At 37.7% G+C, this 23,530-nt stretch overlaps 2 protein-coding genes across 3 annotated transcripts in view; both read right to left on the reverse strand.

The window, feature by feature from the left end:
• The window catches only part of LOC135081102 (protein kinase C and casein kinase substrate in neurons protein 1), a 166,830-nt gene extending 162,358 nt beyond the window's left edge, over positions 1-4,472 (reverse strand). Inside the window, exon 1 of one of the 2 annotated variants that reach the window (XM_063975840.1) lies at positions 4,181-4,472. The gene's annotated coding sequence lies outside the window, so the exon portion shown is untranslated. The remainder of the gene's footprint in view (positions 1-4,180) is intronic. The other variant, XM_063975839.1, reaches the window with a different exon arrangement.
• A 5,922-nt stretch (positions 4,473-10,394) lies between these two features.
• The window catches only part of LOC135081385 (bridge-like lipid transfer protein family member 3B), a 57,109-nt gene continuing 43,973 nt past the window's right edge, over positions 10,395-23,530 (reverse strand). The window contains exons 31-34 of the mRNA XM_063976105.1: positions 21,481-21,624; positions 20,563-20,873; positions 10,956-11,067; positions 10,395-10,505 (exon numbers count right to left, since the gene is read on the reverse strand). Of these exons, the coding sequence (XP_063832175.1) occupies positions 10,470-10,505; positions 10,956-11,067; positions 20,563-20,873; positions 21,481-21,624 (603 nt within the window). The 3' untranslated portion in view covers positions 10,395-10,469. The remainder of the gene's footprint in view (positions 10,506-10,955; positions 11,068-20,562; positions 20,874-21,480; positions 21,625-23,530) is intronic.

Consider the following 23,530-nt stretch of genomic DNA (forward strand, 5'->3'; position numbering starts at 1 on the left):
TTGTGTTTATTTGTTGTACTCCTTATTTTGTAGTACCTAGAGACTAATAAAACACCGATTTTATCGATAAAACGCGTTGAATTTTCGTACTCGTAACACCCGAAACAGAACCATTGTAACACCCGAAACAAAGAAAAAATTTATAAAAAAATAGTAAAACGTTTTATTTAACAGTGATTGTATGTTACATGGTTTGTAAATTTCATACTTTAGAAGTCCTGTAAGTTTTAGGTATGATTCCTTAAGAAAATTCGCTAAATTTCGAGTAAATGCAGCAACAGTCAGAACATAGAGGCAAAATCTCGTAACGCCCGAAACGCACACTTTTTGACTCATATTTTCGTTATCCTACATTCTAAGCTGTACAAACTTTATTATTTAAATAAAACAACTAAAAACGGACAGATTAAGGCACTAACATTATTAAAATACTATTTCAAAATACATGAAATTGTTGAATATATCGCACGTTCATAATCAAACTGTCACTATACAAAAAAGGCGATTTTTCAGGAAAAGCATTTGAAATGCTCAAATTTTAAAACCTTTGCAAAATGAGCAAAATGCTATTAAATGTTTTGTTTTTTGTTAAATACCAGTAGTGGCTTGTTTGGCTTTTACGGAAATATAATTATCTTTCAAATTATCATAATGGTTTATTTAATATTTAATTTTTTCCCTAAAAATAGTGTCACTTTTCCACTAAAATTGAGACAGTGACAGTTTTCAATTAAAAACATGTTAATGTTGTATTATTAATTCCGGTAGAAATGTCACTATTTTCATATAAATTTGACGATGAAAAATTAAATAATGATTATTATTAAATAAAACTAACATAGAAAAATCTGTAATTTTAATGAACTTAAAACTTAATAATTTGGATTAAGTGGTACCAATGGTAACAGTAATAAATGTAAATTCTCGATCAGAAATAAATACGTTACACACATGAAATTACTATAAAATTACATCACATAAATCAACTTCTTAGAAAATAAGGTACTCTCTTGTTCAGGCAGCCTTTAAACAACAAGAACTTGATGACCTCGATGAACTTGACGAACTGGATAGTGATTTTTCATGGGAAAAAGGCTCAGAGAAGTAGGTTTAAATTCTGGATCATTATCCAGCGGCCATTACCTCTGCGAGCTATGTGCCCCGCCCACTGCCACTTGATTTTAGCGATTCTGCGGGCTATGTCGGTCACTTTGGTTCTCCTGTGGATCTCCTCATTTCTAATTCAATCACGTAGGGAAACTAACTGAGCATCGCACGCTCCATCACCTTTTGGGTGACCTCTCAGATTCATAAAATATCACTGGCAACACACACTGATCAAAGTTTTGTCTTGAGGCACTGCGGTATTTCGGACGTGAGAATATCACGAAGCTTCCCGAACGCTGCCCAGCCGAGTTGGATTGACGATTGACCTCTTTCTCGAAGTTGGACCTGCGTAACTGGACTGTTTGTCCCAGGTCAGTAAACTTTCGAGTGTAGAGTCTCCAGATAAGTGGATACTACATGGACATTTGACATGTTTTTTGTCTTGTTCATATTCATTTTCATACTCATTCATCAGGCCCACTTGTTAAGTGGCTCTACTTAGGCCATCGAGCATTATGCCTAGATCTTCTACAGTCTAAGCCATGATTACGACATCGTCCGCAAATCGAAGGTTGATTATGTACTCGTTGATATTTATGCTGAATCCGCTCCAGTTCAGAAGCTTGAAAACATCTTCCAGGGCGGTGTTGAACAGTATCGGAGATATGACATCTCCCTGTCTCACCCCTTGCTGCAACTGGATGAGTTTCGAGCCCTGATCCTGGAGACGAACCGACATTGTGGCGTTTTCGTACAAGCCTTTCAACACTTCGATGTATCTATAGTCAATTTGGCACCGTTGGAGAGACTGTAGCACTGCTCAGATCTCGATCGAATCCAAGGCTTTTTCATAGTCCACAAACGCTAGTCAAAGTAGTAATTACCTTGATAATTTCTTTGATTTTACTAGTGTTTCGATTGACTGGTGGCATTTTTGTTCGATAAAATTATATCTACTTAGCCATTTAAAAATATTTCTTGTTGTTTTAATATTTCACTATTTGGATAAACACAATATTCTACGAAGTGATGAACAATCTTTTTAAAAATGTAAGAGAAATATTGTCACTTTTTGTTTTAAGGCGTTTTTCGTATTACTTTATTGTGACTTATCTTATGGTTTTGGAGTAAAAGCGTCTTTATGCTAAAAATGACGTTTTTCAACACAGAGTTTACATAACTATCACGGCGAGCCCGTCCAGATCCCGTCACTACTAAAAACGTGTCACTGTTACTCACAACAAATGCCGGTTTTCCCATTAAACTCCATAACGACACTAGTGATATCTGCCGAACTATTTGAGCTTTAAGCGTGGGATTTTTACAGCATGCACTTTTCGCGGAGCGCTGATAGATGGCGATGTTAACTCAATTTCTCCCAATTTCGTATAGTGACGGTTTGATTATGAACGTGCGATATGTGTACGAACGTAACACCCGAAACGATGGAATGACCCTTTACGTTAATATTATATGACAATAAGTAAATACCACGGGTTTTATTATAAAAAATATTTTATGCAAAAGAGGCGATTTCACTAGTTTTCGTCCAAAAAAATCAGTTTTCGTCCTAGTGTACGCTAGTTTTCGACCACTATGTAGAAAAAAGGGTGCAGTTGAATTATTAACTTAAAACCAATTCTACAATACAGTAACTATGGATTGTGGTATATCATTTGAAAGGTAATTTTGTTAGCTTTCAAATGATATCAAAAAGATTTAAATAAGTTTCTTACCTAAATTTAGGAAAATATTGCAATAGGTCGAAGGATAAATGGACGAAAACTAATCTACAGGAATAGCTAATTTTGGTTTTCGTCCACCCCAGTGCTTGCTCATGACGTCATGGACGAAAACACAACAACGTTCAAAGCTGTTTTTTGTTTTCGTCCACATCTTTTTAACGGTTTTTATGGGTTTATCACTGTTAAAAAGTGGACGTAAACTAAAATGTTTAATGTAATAGCAATAAAGATCATGTTGGAAGAAAAAACATTGTATTTTGTAGGTCCATTGAAGTAAAATGATTATTAAAAATATTAACTAGGTGTCAGGGTTTCCGTCCACGTGGACGAAAACCAAAATCTTGCAAAATTGTTATGCTAGTATTAGTCCACTTAATTATCTAAGATTTCTATACAAAAACTTTAATAAACCCTTAAAATAGTGTTTATTATGCTAATAATTAGACTATGCCAAACGTGCCAAAAACATTACGTAAAGTAGCTAAAACAGTAATTAAACATATCAAGAAAGTTCCCTACCGGCACGTTTTTTTTCTAACTTGACGACGTTTTCCATTCACCTGTGTGCAGCAGCAACTTCCGTAGATTTTTTTGGAGTTATTACTTGTCAAATTACATTTTCATGCAGGCAGAACTGTTACTTAGATATTATAGATTGTAACAAGTCCAAACTTGCATGGAAGGTTAGCTTTGTATTCTAATTTTCCGTATTTGTTTGTGGCAAGTCGGTCAAATGGACGAAAACAGGAGCTGGACGGAAAACCGGCGCAATTACCCTACTTACAGCAATTTTATACACTTCTGCTGACAGCAAAACAATGTTTTATTTATTTATTTTGAAGATTTTTACATCATGTTATCAATGTTTTTCATTCTAGATATTTTAGTATCCAACAATGTTGGAGATTACAAAGTTTTCACCAACAATCAACATAAAAAGTAACTTTATTTATTTGCACAAGTACCTCTCACTTACGTTTTATCGTAAAAAAGCTTTCAGATTGGAAATAGAGCATGAAAAACATAAAATTTAGCGTTTTCGTTCGTGTTGCATTCTCAAGACAAGATCACGCATTTATCTTGTTTTCTTTCGGCACGTAATTACTGAAGAGTAAGATTCGGTGTTTGCAAGTGGTTTTGCAGTGTCAATACGAATGGAATGTTATCAGAATCTGCGCAATCTGTATAATCTTCCGTTATCTTGGGACGGAGTGGAGTGAACCCAGCGACTCAAGCCGACTCATCACGCATCTCAGTGTTCGTGGCAAAAAATCTCTTCGCAATAGTAAAAGCGACGTAAATTATGTTCAATAGACTTTACAACTCACCTTAGAGTCCACAACAATTGAATAACCAGCAAAACCGTAATCCAATAGTTAAGATTGACCACTGATCCTATTACTAGGAAGACACAACAAACATTCTTTACTGATTATCACTAATTGGTAACCACGTACAACACAAAATTTACACAAAGCGTATTTATTTCAAGTTTAAACTTGCACCAAACACCGAATTAACAGAAACTTCTTGTAATACAACACAAAAATTCGGAAACTAGCTCGCGTGCTACCCAATAGAAATATCGGCCATAACTAAAAGTGTTGCCACAGTACAAGTCACGTTAATACAAACTCACAAAGAGCATAAAAGAGTCAAACTCACGTGTTGACGTACGTTTGTTACCCATTCTACAAGCGCTTCACCCCACTACATTGATAATAATTACAAAGAAATCATTACATAGCAACGCGTTTAAATAACGTTATTAAGCATACCATCCTCTCAACTATCTTTATGCTTCATTAGTTATTATATTATGCACACTACATACACATTTGCGATTTACAAAAACATTTTTATCTATTAGTATTTACACATCACATTCATGATGCTGCTGAAAAGACAATGTTAGTAGAACATGTCAACTCATTAGTATGGCAATCCATATGGATTGGATTTTTTTATTTAAGTTTTCCTGTTACTTATTTAATTAAGCGAGGAAGAGGATAAAACAACAGGCGTTTTGTGTTCAATTTTACCCGCTAAATTTGGTATCTTTTTCTAAACTGCAACACCAAGAAGCTGTCAAAATATAATCGCGTTCGGATACTCACAATTGTGCTCACAATAAATTGTATACAACAACTTTACCAATAACAATAACGTTACCGTTATTTAAAAAGTTGCAAAGGGTTGTGTTGTTTGGGAAAATCACTGAAAATCCTGGAAAATCTGAGAAGCAAAATGATGATAATGAAATGATTCATGAATAAAAATTGTCCTGACCGATGCAGGCTGCGTTCTATGAACGCAGACCTTTCTATTTTCCGTGCTCTCCATGTCCACGTCTTTTAAAGATGACAATGCTTTCTTTACCTGTTTTTTGCGTATTTTACGATTGCCTACAACCTGAAAAACTTACATTTATATTTTAAAAGTGGCTTTTATATTCAAAGCAGAAAATTAAATTATTATTGTTCCACGTGAAATACCTTGACGCCTCCTGTGCACATCGCTTTAGATATGGGTTGGCCTCTAATATTATCATAATAGCCGATGCGATTCTATTGGTTTTCTTTCCTCCAAACTCCAGATGGTTGTTTCAAAATAAAAGAACAACTGTGTATAGAATAATGAATTTATTTTTAACAATTCCTCCGCAGCTAAACAGGTCGCAACAACAGTTCATACATTTTAAATGATGCAATACATCTTGGTTGTTATTAATATTTAAAGTTTCTTAAATACGTTCTAATATTTTGGACAAGGGTACCAATATATTGGGTACACGTATAAAAGTACGGACTTGTATAGACAATGTCAATAGTTAAATTCCTTGTTTTTGGAACAAGAATATAATATTACATAGACAATTGGACATTTTCTCGGCTTTGGAGAAGGTAATATAAAATATTGCTAAAGCCTGGTCCGTGAGCACGTAGAATTTTGTCCAATGACCCCAAGCTACCCATCCTTATCGCCCGCGCGCAGTGAGTGTGCGAGCGCGACAGCAACATAATTACGCGCGAGCGATAAGGATGGGTAGCTTGGGGTCATTGGACAATATTCTACGTGCTCACGGACCAGGCTTTAGAATACCTTTGATTGTCCTTATAAAATTTCGAATATACCTGCCCCAAAGAAAAAGGGAATCCCAGCCCTGTTCAGCTGTTAAACTACTTTGCTTAGATTAGAGCTTTTAAACACACTGTGTGCTCAATAAACCCTTTGATTTTGCAAGTTTACTAACAAGCAATGAAAAATAAATGTAGGTACTTATTAACTATTGAAAACAAGCCAGGCTTAAGAAATTCAACATTCAACATTGTCCATAAAGTCGAAGAGTACTAAAATTATACAAATCACTCAAATGACACCAATTATGCAGTTTAATAATATAGAAAGTACAAAAAACGCAGCCACAATCGACTATAAGCGATTATTCATGTACCTACGTTAGGATACAGGCACATTTTGTATTAATACTAACACACAAATAGTAAAATGGAGATAAAAATCCGGGTTGCCAGGACGAAGGATGAAACACAGAGTTGCTAACCCTTTTCACTTTTTTGGGGACAAAATATACGCATGTAAACAATAGTACTGGCAACCCTATAGCTTAATATACGATATCATACAATATAGCTACATAATCGGCAATATTATATTGCGTCTCCATAACAAGTGACATAATTATGTAATACATTAAAAATACATCTCGAAAAATCTCACTAAATTTTAGATTTTTTTTATACACTAAAATAAGAAATACATAGCTACATCTTGGAAAGCTAAATAAAATATAATGAAAAATAAATGATTCTTTTCTTTAAATATAGAATCTTAATATTTACAACCTTTTTATTAATAAAGAATACAGTCAGGCGCATTTGGCACAAAAATAATAGCATTTCTATAAGTATAATGATTTAAGTCGTAATTTGGAAATATGAGCATAAACTTATATTCTTGCTATCCAAACGTAATTAATGTTTGATAAATATCTAATATACAAATGATAACATAGCAAAAAATGCATTGCAAAGAAGCGGCCGTTTAGCAGAGCCATATAAGTCAGATTGTGAAGAAGTTAGTGCTACCATACTTAAAAAATATTGTATAAATCTATCGGATATTGAGGTTACAAAATAGGATTCACAAGTTGACAAAATCTATAAATACCTTACATATTCTTTTAGCCCAGTTAAGGGTAGATATCGAAACAAACAATATTTCACATCCGTATTTCTCTCTATTGAAAATCAAAACCGATTCAAGAGGTAGTCTCGTTAACTCGATTTTAGTATGGTTGCCTGCAAGTCAACCTGCTATAAAATTCTCCAATGATTTTTCGAAATCAAGTGAAGATAATATTAGTAATTTTACAACAGATTGATACTCTACCCACTAGCACAATTTAAGATCAACCAATGCCAAGTAATGATTTTAGTTCCATAGGTAGTAAAAAACTCTGCATATGCATGAATGCTGGACTAATCTTAGACTGTTCAAGTGGCCATTTTTAATTACGCAAACAATGTAATAATAAGTGGTAAATATAACATGAAATGTATTCTAAAGTCCGAACAATATGATATCGCATACATTACAATTCGATACATTTGATAACAACGATATATGGAAACTTCTAAGTATTTACCAAAATACATTATTTTAATCCTATATACGCTTTGATTAGGTGGGGGTTTGTTTTAAAACCATTTTCTTTGGGAGTTGCACTGGAGTCTGACGTCATATAATGGCGCCTAACATGTGACATTCATTAAAATGTATTTTTAGATAATATTTCTATACGTCATTTTTTAAATGTACTTTACTTAGATTATATTTATTAAGATTAAAATACGTATAGAATTTGTCCCATTCCCACCAAAGCGTATCACAATAAGAGACGGTAGAAAAATGTTGGTGTTCCATTACTTGAATATAATTTACCTTATTTATCCGTATTATCTAACAAGAATTCATTTTCAACTTTTAAAAATCAGAAAATTTGATATGATTTATCTGTCCTATTGGAATTTCTAAAATACATTTGCGTTGAACTTGAACATAAAAACTTTTATCAAACTCTTAACAATTTTTCATGCCAAAGGAAGACCGAAATATAAAAAATAAATATAAAATTTATTCACATATCTTTGATTCATGAAAAGCTATGTTTCCTACATCACTATGATATAATAAATGCACGCTGTAAGTACACAGTATAACAACTGAATCACATTTCGTATTACCTAGACACGTAGGTTCATTTAGCTCAAGCTGCAAACATTTTCGATATAATACATTCAATGATGGACACTGAATGAGTGAAGTTTTATTTCACCTTCACTTGTTCTCTTGTTCAATTTATTCATTTCTTTCGTGTTTTGTTGTAACTATATTATAAGTTTTATGCAAGAATATAAATCAATCCCTGAAACTACGTTTACATACTGATTTATAGATGTAGCGTAGTTAGTGCCTGTGGTATGGGAGCGGCGGGTGTTTTTGTAAAGTCAAACGTAAGCGAGACTTGATCTTCAGATTTATATGCTCTGTCACGTCATAATATGCCAATGTGCCCTCCCGTGCCGCTAACATACCTCAGGCACTGACTGAGTTAAGTGTTTTTTTTTAGACCTAGTTCGACGACTGCGAGCAGTTTTACTACCATAATAATTTCGATTTGCAGGAAAAGATATTATCTAGTCCGTAGTTCCAGAGACTGTTTCATACTCTCATGCAGTCTGTATTTATTGTAACTAAAGCCCGGTCTGTGAGAACGTAGAATTTTGTCCAATAACCCCAAGCTACCCATCCTTATCGTTCGCGCGTAATTAATGTGCGCGACTGTGCGACGGGCGCCCGCAGTGAGTGTGCGAGCGCGACAGGAACATAATTACGCGCGAGCAATAAGGATGGGTAGCTTGGGGTCATTGGACAAAATTCTACGTGCTCACAGACCAGACAATTCAGGCTGCAATTTTCTGGTAAACCTCTTACTAGACTTGGGTAATCTTTCCAACCTTTTTATCTAATGTTGTACGTCTCGTAAGTAATAACAACTACAGTCGCTATAGTCTCATAGTAATAAATTGTATAATCCACAATTCTTAAGAGATCTTCGAGTTCTTAAGCTAGTAAAATCTATAGTTGATTTGTTGGTAAATAATGTACAGTTGCTAGTATATGATACTCGACCTAGCAACTATGACGACTATGTAAGATGCCCCAGTGTTAGCTTGATACACCATCGACTATCTAGACACGCGGTAGCGTGTCAAGACAAGTTCAAGTAACATACTAAATTTCTGGTATGTGTTCCATGAAAGTTATGAAAGTTCTTTATATGATTTGACGTTGTGTTCCGGCAGTTGAGGTTGAGGATTCCAGGCGAAGCTTCCAAATTCGGCCTGATCGTCACTTGCCATCAGGTGAGATGCAGGCCAAGAGCTTTCTAGTACCAAAATGATTCCATAAATATTTATTCTCTCTTCACATGATATATTATTTGTCTTTGGTTCATAGGTCTGTAGTGTCTGTTAATAATTGGAAGAAACATTCTCAAATGTACTCTATTCTTGATTTACCTTAATAACGTATACAGCTTCTTGGTAACTAATATTCCTTGCTGGTCATATTAGGGCAAAAATGTCTTAGATGCCGTAAAAGTTATTAGAATACAAGCTGCACCATACTTACGTAATTATAAAGATTACACATCATTACAAGAATTTTTGTATCCATAGATAACTATAGCTGGTAGCTAATATAAATCACTAGTTATCTTCTATAACTTGGCCTCGATTACATTTACTGGTAGTTAAATCACTGAAGTAACCAGAATACGAAAAGTTATAATTACACAACACTACTGGTCGTCCATTATCACTGGGCCTCTGTTAAAATGTTAGAAGAGGTCTACATTAGTTGGTTTATAATTCCCCAGTCTTCAGGCTATTCCAATAACTTTGTTGTCACCACCACTAGTTGATCTATCATGCCACATTATTGGCGTAAAAGCTCATAGTAATAGTCAAATCCTCTACACTCTTCACAGTGTAAGTTGGAAGCCTACCAGACACATTTCTGGTTTCTTTTCATACGAAATATCTTCCAAGTCCAAACTATTAACCTCAGGGTCACAGAAAGGATTCAGAAAACTACATTAAACACGTCACATCACTAGTTCCTTTGCTCAACAATTTATGATGTGCTTCATCTTTTATCTTCAAGCAATCTTATTTCACTGGATCTTACAACATTGGGATTAAACTTCACTGAGTCTTCATACACTAGTCACTGAATATCTTGGCAATCACTTCACTACTAAATTACCATTTGGCTTCACTGGTTCGTATCACAGTGGTCAACACTGTTGAGGGGTCTTGTATAGTGGATGTAGGAGGCCCAACCCCTAGTTTGTAGGGTCGGGGGTTTGGGGTTTGAGGGGTCGGGGGTTTGGGGTTAAAGGGGTTGGGGGTTTGGGGTTTGAGGGGTCGGGGTTTGGGGTTAAAGGGGTTGGGGGTTGGGGGTTTAAGTGCGCTGGTCTCCGCAGCAGGCGGTGCAGTCGAGGCAGCCCTGCGCGGGACCGCCTCGCGACCGCTATCTTTTGCCGCGACAACCGCCTGATAGTTGTTCCTGAAAATTCATAATAATAAATTATTTACATGTAGATCGCGATTATAACAACAAGCAATTTTACAAACAAAGAATTATAACTGCTTTTGAATTGCGATTTGTAAAAAATCTTCGATTGCAAAGTGAAGTAATGATGAAAGGTTGAGGAGGATTTTTATTACACAATGACTAGAGTATAGGTGCAGTCATAATTTCAAGTGAAATGATCGAAGACCAAACATAGTTCAAGTTAACGGGTTTCCGAATGGAGTCCTCGTCTCAGCAAAAGTGGCGTTTGCTCGATGGACCGACGACCTAAAGAAGTTATTTCATAGTGGCTGCATATTAAAAGCAGAAGATAGTATTTTGTTGAGTTATATTGCCACAGGCTGAAATGATCATGACTCACACCTTCTGTGAGTGAACCAAAGGTTTCTAGTTCCTTCTAGAACCTTAAAGCAACCTACTGACCTGGAGCACTCTTACAGCTTCGAGTAGCTGCTGCTTATCGGCCAGCAAGTTCGCCGCTTCCTGCTGAGCTGCGTGCGCACACTGACGTAATACTGCTGCCTCTTCGACTTTCCTGTAAATTTAAATAAAGCTCAATATCATCAGGCCATTTAGTTAGTATCCTTTGTAGAAACATTCTTTCTAACTCCAAACCGCTGCCGCCGCTGGTGAGTAAGGTCCTGTCAGTTGCTTGTGGCGAAGACAGTGGCGCCAACTGGTGAGTGCAAGCGGTAGGAATAACGCATTTTCAATTATTACATGGGCGCCGCCACTGGGGAGTGCAATTAAGGAAACCCTCAATGAATTTGAGCGCGTATTGAGAGTCCAGCGCATTTTCGTGTGAATGACACGCTTTGGACAATTGGACCCGATGGCATTTTGAAACCTGCTTACGGATACGGGGACATTTATCTCCCTTATGGGGAGATAAATAAAACTAAAACAACTACGTACGATTGTGTAAGATACAAATTTTCTACTCGGCATTGTAAATAAACTTCTAAAATAGGATTGGTTGCCACAATAGGGGTTTACATTTAATCTAGCATCACATTTAATATCAGGTTGTAATTAACCAATATTGCAAGAAAGGATTTTTTTCCTGGCGGCTTGGTGACTGGAATTGAACCGCCACCGGTGCAGACAGAGAAGATGGTGAATTGTCTGCACGTGGAAAAGAGGTTGTCCGGCTTGCAGAAATTTATATAAGTTACCGTTCCTTGTGTGAAATTAGAAAATGTAAATAAAACAGCTCCCTCTCAATTGACACAATTTATTTTTATCTCGTATGCTCCTATATAGTTAACAATTACGATATTATAATAACTACTGTAATAGTGCCAATCTCAAGGGATTCAGGGTCGTTAATTAGGTTCGGTTTGGTGAATATTATTGCCACTACAAATTTCTTAAAACTCAGCCTAAATATTAAAAGACTCTACTAGTTAAGATAACTGCGCGATGTCAGGTCGGAAAGACTCCTACTTGAAGGATGGAAAAGTGGGTACCTTGGAAGCCATGCGGTTATAAGCCGTTACCCTGAACGTTCCTCTCTTCTTCCGGGGTCCAACGGGTCTCGCACACTTTTAGGTTACAAGCAGCGTCCTCCACGGCCTCAAGCGCGCAGTGCCAGGTGAAGCTCTTGCATCTCTTTGACAGGTAAGCGTTCAAACTCTTGCAGAGACAGAGGTTTGATGACAAGGAGGAAATGCGAAGAGATCAGCAGTTCAGAAAGGAGTAATAATTATAGAAATCAATATGAAATATTGAAATATCTAAAATATGAAATGTAAAATCGTAAAATATGAAATTTGAAAATCCCGCATCTGAAACGAAAAACACGAGTGTCAGGATCACATGTGGAACGTGGCATTAGGTTATGAAAAAACCCGCAATGGGAAAGAAATACTTACGAAGACCGTTCGCTAATCTGAGCTTCACTCACAGTCTTCAGCATCCCAATACCCTCATCCGAACAGGATTTAGGGAATCTCTGAAAGAAACGATCACATGAAATAACCACGTACTGGAATACGAAAAATATCAATCACGAAAAATAAATAAATTCTCCGACGGGAACTTACCTCATGTGTGTTATTTTTATTTATTCATCAAGAAATTATCGTGGATGCATTTTGCACCACCCGATTTGAAATAAAAGGAATTACATTCCCGAAAATAATCAAATTGCGGTTGCGCACGATCGACAAATTCCTAAGTGATTTGTAAGCTCCACTGACAGCCGCTCTGTCATAGACATCGCGATACGTTTCGTTTCGCCGTTTGAAAAAGTAAATACTGTACTAATAAAACCATGATGAAAACAATTTCCAGAACACTGAAAATATTCTATTTGAAAAATAGAATAATCAATATAAAAACACTAGGAAATGTTTCATCAAAGTATATTTCAATTAACTGAGCAAAAAGCGCCATCTATTGCAAATTAATTCTAAATCACGCCAATAGATGTCGCTAGTGGTATCCAAAATCAGAATATTGAGAAGAAATATTAATTTGTGAAAAAACAGCAAACTGCAACGCTACAATACCCTCCCCCCTAGACATTCGCACGGAGAAAGAATCTGAGCTGCCCTCAGCGAACTACAAACTGAAAATAAGAGAAAAAAAAAAAAGTGAATCTTTACACCAGAAAGACCCCCAAAAAGTCCAATTGAGAAAAAAAACTAACTTACTAACTATAACTAAACTTTCACAAAAGCAATACCAAACCAAAATGATCCATCTACCAGGACTGATGTTCTACCAACCAAAAAAATCTCTCCTGTCCGAGCATCCAAAATTCCCCATAAAGTCCCAACTGTGAACCAGTGGTACTCGATTTCCCCAGTAAAGTAGAACTTGACATGCAATTCTACTCGTTCTTTTTCCAAAACGTTGTTAGGCTATTTCGGCCATAACTAACATTATTTGCTAAAATAAAATAAAAATGCCTGGGTTATAAAACCGCAGAACAAAACGTCGCTGATAACAATATAATTGGACGTCATCGCAACAAAACACAACCACAGGGAATAGTGCTCAAAACACATGATGTCATCCCTGGAAACAAAAATCTGGACTATAAAGTCACAGAGAAAAAAAACACGAGGCAAGTATACAGCAGATACTTGTCCACTCGAAAAAAGAAAATTAAATCGCATACCCTAAATGGGGCGATCACAAAACTAACCTAAAGGTTTCCCTAAAAGGGAAAAGTAGCCTTGGCGTCATTGTTGGTAGAATACCAAACAACACTTGTGAAACAAGTCCTACGGCTGAGAACCCTGGCAAAAAAAAAAAAATACTATTCGGCGAACTGAGGGTGAAAACAAAAGACAAGGATTAAACCTTGATGTCCTTGATATGCCAAGTACCGAGAGGCTTGCCATTGTGAGCAATTAACTCGTAAACAAGCGGAGATAGTACCTTCTTGACAATGCACTTCTCGTACTTTGGGGCAAGCTTGGTAGCCTTGAACTTCTCAGCGTCACTCTGAATGTACGTTTTGCGCCACACCTCCTGACCCTCTGAAAGTTTGACGTTACGTCTTCTGAGGTTGTAGTACCTGGTGTTCGTAGCGTGGGCCTTCAGTAAATGCGAACGTACCTTCTCGAACACTTCCTTCAAGACGCCAAACTCCCCTGCATAGTCTTCTCTTGGCATAGCAACTTCATACTCGCAGTCGTCCGTTTGCTTATAAAAGGAGCCATTTATTATAGGTTCTCTGCCATGAACCAAAAAGAACGGTGTAAATCCGGTAGATTCGTTCACAGCACTGTTAAGTGCGAACTGAATCTTAAACAAATTGAGATCCCAGGTTCTATGATCTTCTTTCACGTACGAAGATACAGCAGTCATTACTGTTTTGTTATACCTTTCGACCAAGTTTATCTGTGGCGTGTATCTAGGACCGTAATGTACACGAGGGACGTTATATTTCTCCAACAGGCTACGAAATTCCGATCCCGTAAATTGAACCCCATTGTCGGTAATTACGGTTTCAGGAATTCCATGAGCCAGGAGAACATAGTTCTCGAACGCCTTTGCCACAGCTGCGCTAGTCGCGCGTCTCAAGGGAAATAGCATTGTATATTTTGAAAAACAGCAAGTGACCACTAACAGATGAATGTAACCTGATCGGGATCTAGGCAAAGGTCCGACTAAGTCTATCGACAAAGCTTGAAACGGTCTGAAACATTGCTTAGGCTGACCCATGAGTCCAGGTGTCAAGGTAGTCTTGTGTTTGTACGCGGAACAAGTTGTGCAATTTTTTACGAAGTCCATGACGTCGCGGTACATCCCCGGCCAATAATACCTCAGGCTCAATCTTCGGTGTGTTTTGAATACACCAAAGTGTGCTGAAGTCGGAGGTTCGTGGTTTTCGGCGATGACTGCTTTCCTCTTGGACTTGGACACAACTTCTTTCCAGTCAAACTCCTGTGTCAGGGTATATTTACCTTTACTAAGCCTGTACAGTTTCCCATTTTCAATGCGATAGTTGGGGTAGTTCTTTGGATAAGCCGTGCAACCATGTATCACTTTATTATACCACTCGTCATCAACGTCTACTGAAACTGAGGTATCTATAGCATCTACATTCAATAAACGCGAGAGAGCGTCTGGGACAACATTATCCTTCCCCCTACGATGCTCGATAGTAAAATTGTATTGGGACAGACGACATCCCCAACGAGCTAAACGACCTGTCGGGTTCTCTAAGTTCATGAACCATTTAAGGGAAGCATGATCCGTAATAACCTTAAATGGTCTGGTGCCTAGGTACGGTTCAAATTTCTCTACCGCAAAAACTACCGCTAGTGCTTCCCTTTCGGTTGCACTGTAGTTACGTTCATTCTTATTAAGTGATCTACTAATATATGCAATAGGATGGTCATTCCCGTCTACTGTCTGGGTTAGCATACCACCTATGCCGTAACTTGACGCATCGCAATGAACAGAAAAGGGCTTCTCAAAATCTGGGCATGCTAAAACTGGAGCAGAGACCAAACAATTTTTTAAAGATTCAAAAGCCTCTTGTGCAGCTGGGTTCCACAAAAATTTAGTCTTAGTAGTAACTGGTGAGGGCATTCAAAGGCGCAGCAATGGATGCAAAATTCCGGATGAACCGACGGTACCAAGAACAAGTGCCAATAAACATTTTAACCTCTTTCGAAGTTTTTGGTACCGGGAAATCAAGAATTGCACGCACTTTGTCTGGGTCTGTCCTCAAACCATACTCATCAACGATGTACCCTAAATATTTCAGCGACTGTCTAAAAAATTTACTTTTTTCGAAGTTAATCGTCAAATTTGCACTTTGGATACGTTGGTGCAGTCGCTGTAGTAATAATAAGTGCGTATTGAAGTCCTCTGCAACTATTATGACGTCATCAACGTAACAAAAGATCATTCCTTTAGTTATGTCACTACAAAAAGGCGTTCCGAACAACATGTCCATCAATCTTTGCTGACGAGCAGGTGCTCCGCAAAGACCAAATGGCATTACCTTAAATTTGAACAAGCCTCTCCCTGGAACAGTGAAACTAGTTTTCTCTTGTGACTGTTCGTCTAATTTAATTTGCCAGAAACTAGATTTAAAATCCACAGAACTGATGTACTTAGCATTTCTAAGGCTGTCTAAAATTTGAGGTATGTACGGGATAGCGTAAGCATCACCTTTAGTGACTGCATTAAGTTTACGGCAGTCTAAACAAAATCGCCATGAACCGTCAGATTTAGGAACCATAAGTACGGGATTATTCCACGGACTTTCACTAGGTGTAATAACATCTAGCTCCAGCATCTTATCTACCTCCTTATGTAACTCCTTAGACTTCTCAGGTGACATGGGATATGGCCTACACTTAATCGGTGAAGCTTCGCCTGTGTTTATTGTGTGCTCAATAAGATCCGTCCTACCTAAGCCCTTGCTTTCAAAAGAAACACTATGAAACTGTTTGATCATCCTGTCTGCCAATTCACGTTGTTCCAAGTTTAAGTTTTCAAAAGACTGAATAAAATTGATAGGCTTGTCAATGTTCGATGAAGTTTTAAGAAAATTTTTAGGTGCCTCTACGTAACAAATATTTTGAAAAATCTCTGGCATTAATTTAAAATTTTTCCAAAAGTCTACTCCTAAAATGACATCAGAGACAATTGAAGGAATGACATAAAATGTAATTACCTTTGTGACGTCCTTAAATGTAATAGGTAATGTGATGGTTCCTATAGTGCTACAGAAAGACCCATCAGCAACAGTAACCGTTGATGCACACGACTCATCCAAAGAGTAACCCAGATCAATGAAACGTTGGTGTGCTCCGTTACCAATAATTGAAATTGCAGCTCCAGAATCCAATAGTCCGCAAACAGTCATGTCTAAAATGTTCACGTTCAAATATGGCCGAACATCATTTATATTAGGTTTAAACAAAACCGAAGTAACGTTGTTGTTTTTGAAATAAGAATCAACAATGTCCAACCATTGTTTATTTTCAGAAGGTTCGACATCTTCTGAAATAACATTACTTCGGTTACCTGCTAGTTTTTTGAATTGGTAGCACTCTTACACTTAGCACAATTTTTAGTAGTGTACCCTACTTCACCACACTTAAAACATAACAACCGTTTATCCGTACAGTATTTTGTACTATGTGTATTTGCCTTACACTTCAAACATAAGAGTTTTTTGTTAGAAGTTGGTTTACTGTCAGAAAAGGGTGGTTGTGTGACAGCAGTAACAGGCTTTGGTGATTTACCCTTGTAAGTGTACTCTGGATTCATACACGGCTGTTTAGATGGTTCATTGAAGGTACTAGTTTGCTGACGTCTTACTTCAATTTTACGACATTTATCCTTGAGGTCAGCAACAGTGTCGAAGTCGTGTAAAGCTAACAATTCAGCATAGATAGGCCTAATATTATGTAACAAGATCTCAATCTTATCTTGTTCAGAAAATGGCCGTTTCAAACGCGAAAACATTCCATTCATGATAGCAAAATAAATGTGGGTAGGTTCATCCTGACCTTGTGTACGAGAACGAATTTCTCCTATTAACCTATAGTCATAATCTGCAGGTGCAAACTCCTCAACCAATAATTCACTTAGTTCCTTCCACGACGAGACCTGATCTTTGACACCTCTATACCATAAAAGTGTTTGATCATGGAAAAAACAAAACGCCGACTTAAATAAAACACTATCAGAAACACCAAAAGCCGTCGCGCGTTCATTAACTAATTCCAAAAAGGAATGCACACTGGAATCAACTGAAAACTTTATGTTCCAATTTAAAATATTAACCTTCGATGACTGGTCCACAACAACAGTTTCCCTACAATCGTCTGACTGTAAATTGGAACTAGATTCCCCATCTGACTTGTTTGTGACGAAGCCTTCTAAAACTGAAAGGCACATGTTCAACTTCTGTTTTAAACTAGCATGAATAGCTGCGTCAACAGATTCCTTACACGCTGCTAGCCTATCCAGTCGGTGAAGCAAGTGGCAATACAAAGCCTTCGAACGAGTCAGCTGATACCGCTCCTTAGTCTTCTTGAAATTATCTAAATGTGATTGTAATTCCTTTAACTTGCCAGAAATATTGGGCAATTCCACACTAGGTTTAAGTTCTTCATCAATAATTTCCTCAGGACTAAACTCAGAACACAATGACTTAAGTTGTTTTTTCATTTTGGGAACTGTATCTTCCGGAGACTCAGATCGAACAGTTATCTCATAAATAAGTTCGTCGCGTAATAATGAATGGTAGTAAACCGTTTTGGTATCCATTGTAAAAAGCTATGTGTAAAATAAACTAAGTGGCAAAAATATTATTTAAAAATTTTTGAATGAAAATGAATTTAAATTGTCAAATTTGTTGAGAATGGCACCTTACAAGATTGGATAAAACCTCTCACTTATGTTCTAAAACACACAATAACAACAATAATGTTATTGTTTAAAAAAATACAAGTAATAAACAAGTATGTAAATAATTACCAAAAAAAACAATGTACTAGGTAACTTCAAATTAATGTTATATGTCCGCAGTGACACAAAGGAAATTGTTACCTTAGTACAAAATAACAGGTAAATAGGTACTTTGTTATCCTATTACATAAACTAATTTTAAATTTCAACAAAAGTGTTTGTCCTTGAAAAATTAATTAAAATTAAAGTAAGTAACGGGTTATATGTTTACATAAAGAAACACAAAAGCAGTGTAGGTATACTAAATTGATAACCTAACAATAAAAATGTTACTTACTTGTCCCAACTATAAAACAAGTTTCAACTCAACAAAATAACCAAACATTATGTAGTTCCTCATAAATAAGAGTAAGTACGCTCTGTTATAAATAGGTTATAAGTTTATGTTGTTAACAAAATGTGGGCCACAAAAATAAAATACAGGACAAACACAACACACAACATGAGAAATTCCCTAATTACAATAATAAAATAACTAAATAAAAGTGTATGAGAGGATAGTCAGCAAACAATGTCGCTTCTTTTATTAACCATCCACCCATAAACCTTTTACAAAAAGGGTGGCAATAATAAACACCAAAGAGGGGCGCCACTGCAAGAAAGGATTTTTTTCCTGGCGGCTTGGTGACTGGAATTGAACCGCCACCGGTGCAGACAGAGAAGATGGTGAATTGTCTGCACGTGGAAAAGAGGTTGTCCGGCTTGCAGAAATTTATATAAGTTACCGTTCCTTGTGTGAAATTAGAAAATGTAAATAAAACAGCTCCCTCTCAATTGACACAATTTATTTTTATCTCGTATGCTCCTATATAGTTAACAATTACGATATTATAATAACTACTGTAATAGTGCCAATCTCAAGGGATTCAGGGTCGTTAATTAGGTTCGGTTTGGTGAATATTATTGCCACTACAAATTTCTTAAAACTCAGCCTAAATATTAAAAGACTCTACTAGTTAAGATAACTGCGCGATGTCAGGTCGGAAAGACTCCTACTTGAAGGATGGAAAAGTGGGTACCTTGGAAGCCATGCGGTTATAAGCCGTTACCCTGAACGTTCCTCTCTTCTTCCGGGGTCCTACGGGTCTCGCACACTTTTAGGTTACAAGCAGCGTCCTCCACGGCCTCAAGCGCGCAGTGCCAGGTGAAGCTCTTGCATCTCTTTGACAGGTAAGCGTTCAAACTCTTGCAGAGACAGAGGTTTGATGACAAGGAGGAAATGCGAAGAGATCAGCAGTTCAGAAAGGAGTAATAATTATAGAAATCAATATGAAATATTGAAATATCTAAAATATGAAATGTAAAATCGTAAAATATGAAATTTGAAAATCCCACATCTGAAACGAAAAACACGAGTGTCAGGATCACATGTGGAACGTGGCATTAGGTTATGAAAAAACCCGCAATGGGAAAGAAATACTTACGAAGACCGTTCGCTAATCTGAGCTTCACTCACAGTCTTCAGCATCCCAATACCCTCATCCGAACAGGATTTAGGGAATCTCTGAAAGAAACGATCACATGAAATAACCACGTACTGGAATACGAAAAATATCAATCACGAAAAATAAATAAATTCTCCGACGGGAACTTACCTCATGTGTGTTATTTTTATTTATTCATCAAGAAATTATCGTGGATGCATTTTGCACCACCCGATTTGAAATAAAAGGAATTACATTCCCGAAAATAATCAAATTGCGGTTGCGCACGATCGACAAATTCCTAAGTGATTTGACAGCTCCACTGACAGCCGCTCTGTCATAGACATCGCGATACGTTTCGTTTCGCCGTTTGAAAAAGTAAATACTGTACTAATAAAACCATGATGAAAACAATTTCCAGAACACTGAAAATATTCTATTTGAAAAATAGAATAATCAATATAAAAACACTAGGAAATGTTTCATCAAAGTATATTTCAATTAACTGAGCAAAAAGCGCCATCTATTGCAAATTAATTCTAAATCACGCCAATAGATGTCGCTAGTGGTATCCAAAATCAGAATATTGAGAAGAAATATTAATTTGTGAAAAAACAGCAAACTGCAACGCTACAATATCATCATACACTCACGCTCTAAGCTCCCTGTTATCCTCAGCGATCCTCGCCAGCGTAGCCAACCTTTTCCTCAGCTCCTCATTCTCTCTGCTCAGACTATCTATCTTCTCTCTGGCCTCATCTAACTCCGGCTGTGGTTGGGGCGTGGCCGGTGACGCAACAGTCGAAGGCGTGGAAATGGGCGGGCCCAGTCTGACCACGCCCGCCGTGTCTCTGGTCAAGCGGAGGGTGGTGAGGTCTATGTCTAAAGGCTGAGGTGGGGGGGAGGATATCGAGCGGTTAGGACGGTCTTCTACAAGATGGAGCTTCACGTTTTCTATTAGAACCTGGAAAAGGGTGCAAGCATACGGTGTCAGTGTCTGAAAAAAATCGTTTTAAATGAGTTTTTAAAATCTAAGTTGCTCTAAAGAACTTTAAGGAGCCTAACCTATAGGTAGCACGAAAAAAACTTTGAAGACATAATTGACGCCAAACATCAGACATTTTATATCTTACTAATATTATAAACGCGAAAGTTTGGATGTTTGTTACTCTTTCACGCAAAAACTACTGAACGAATTTTGATGAAACTTTACAGTATTATTGTTTATAGCCCAGAATAACATATAGCCTATAATTTATGACGATCTGTGAAAGAAGACTAAATTTCACGCGGGCAAAAGCTAGTTTTTTATAATTTCATTGATATACCCAGGACCGGTCGTTATGGATATCCTTGAGAGGCGCCTTTGTCCAGCAGTGGACGCCATTTGGTTGAACGAAGACGAAGAAAACTAGGTGTCAGTCACATGATTAACACGAATCTAACGACACCTCTCAAGCTGAAATCGCTGAGTCATTTAAGCTAAAGAGCATGCCAAAGAAATATGCATGCCATGTGACATAACCCTCCTTGGCGTAGTCGGGTAAAAACCCAAGAATATCGGTGCTTACCTCTAAAGGCATGGGAGGCACCACGACCTCATCCTCTATGAACTCTGAGAGAGCTAGGGCTGTGCTCATATTGAGGGCCAGGCTGAGTTCCCTCACGCGGGCTTCTAACAACTCTTCGAACGGCGCTAGCGTCGGGGTTTCACCCTGTATAATAGAAACAGAGGATAGTGTTCAAATTCGATTGAATCTGAAGAGTAGTTTCTAGCTTTTTTTTACACCATGCTCGTATAGATCGTGTCATCCACGACGACGCGCCCCATTATTCTTCCGCTAATGTTAGTTTTATCGGTACACGCTAAATTATCCACGAGTGCACATGCACACTACAATAATGATGCTCGGATCGAACTTCCCGCACCTCGTGCTTCCCTCGACCAAAAATTTGTGGGGTGCGTCTTCGTGGATGACACGATCTATACAGGACAGAATTGCATTTGTATAACGCATCCTATACTATTATACTTGTATTTTGTAGCACTAATTACAAACTTGATTATTTCACGGCACGGGCACTGTGGTTGAATGAATTCAGCCGACTGCCGGCGAAAAAGGAGAGTGATGGTAATTAAGTCAAGGTAACAAATAACATTTGAGGAAGCCAAATTAATTAACATTATGCTGTTTAATTAATAGTTCGTGACCCTGCTCATAAATTGTTGTGTCCCCTAGCCTTATGTTAGGGGAAACTGAGTACGGTTGTAACAGGGTACGGTTGTGGTGACAAGTCAAATGTTATCGAACAATGCTCGGTAGGTGAGGGGTACAATGAGAAGGGCATACGGGCGACTAGTAAATACAACCTTATTTGTTTTATCGTCCGTATACCCTAAAACATTCGAGTTGTTACAACCGTACCCTGTTACAACCGTACTCAGTCTCCCCTACCTGTTGCTATGCTCTTGGCAGCTGCGTCCGAGACATGCTGACGGCCAAATTGGGAGTGCTGAGCGCATCTCTAGCTGATTTCAGATCAAGTCTGCGCTCGTTGAAAAGTAGTTCCAGATTGCTAGTGACATTCTGTACTTCATAGTGTCCCCAAGCCTCAGTTATCTGTTCCTGTGCTCTCTGTAACTGCGTCTGAGATCCTTACAGTCACATTAGGAGTGCTGAGCGCAGCTCTATGCTGGCTCAAGATACATCTTGGCTCGCATCTAAAACTGCTTCCAGATTGATAGTGACATTAAGCTCTTTATACTACTGAAGGTATCCTTTTTTACCCTAGTCTTAGCTACCTGTTCCTGTGCCCTCGGCAGCTGCAGCCGGCTCCGACCAAGCGCGCGCTCGCATCCAGAACTTGTAGAACAAGTTCTGGATGCGGTTGAGAACATTCTGGACTTCACAGTGTCCCCAAGTCCAAGGTTACCTGTTCCTGGCAGCTGTCTCCGAGACATCCATGTGGTCGGATTGGGAGTGCTAGCTAAGCGCATCCCTTCATAGTGTGACTGGCTAGTTGACTCACATCACATCTAGGCTCGGATTGAGAACTAATTCCAGATTGCTAGTGACATTCTGTACTTCATAGTGTCCCCTAGCCTTAGTTACCTATTCCTGGATGCGGTTGAGAACATTATGGACTTCACAGTGTCCCCAAGTCCAAGGTTACCTGGCGCGCGCTCGCATCGAGAACTTGTTCTAGAGCGGTAGAGAACATTCTGGACAACATAGTGTCCCCTAGCACATTCTAATACTGGGTAGTCAATGCGAAAAAACGCTCAACGGTTGGAATGTGCAGGTGTCAAAATGTCCATAAGGACCGGCTGTTAGTGTGGCAAAAAGTATGAACGTCGAAATGAGCAATGGTTAAAATGATCTGAAGTTAAAATGTCTTCGGGTTTATTTGAACAAGTGTCTTATTGTATAATAGCTAACGTGAACACGTGTTTAAATGCATCAAGGTAAAAATGTCTAAAAAAACTTTATTGACTAGACTACAAGAACATTGAACATTTTGACATTTAATTTTATTAATTTATTCATGAGCACAATATATCAGTTGATCATTTTATCTATCACACCTTTTGTTGTACTTGTATTTTGTAACCATTTGTCA

This window comes from Ostrinia nubilalis, chromosome 19 (assembly GCF_963855985.1).
Source record: "Ostrinia nubilalis chromosome 19, ilOstNubi1.1, whole genome shotgun sequence".
NCBI classification, from domain to species: domain Eukaryota; kingdom Metazoa; phylum Arthropoda; class Insecta; order Lepidoptera; family Crambidae; genus Ostrinia; species Ostrinia nubilalis.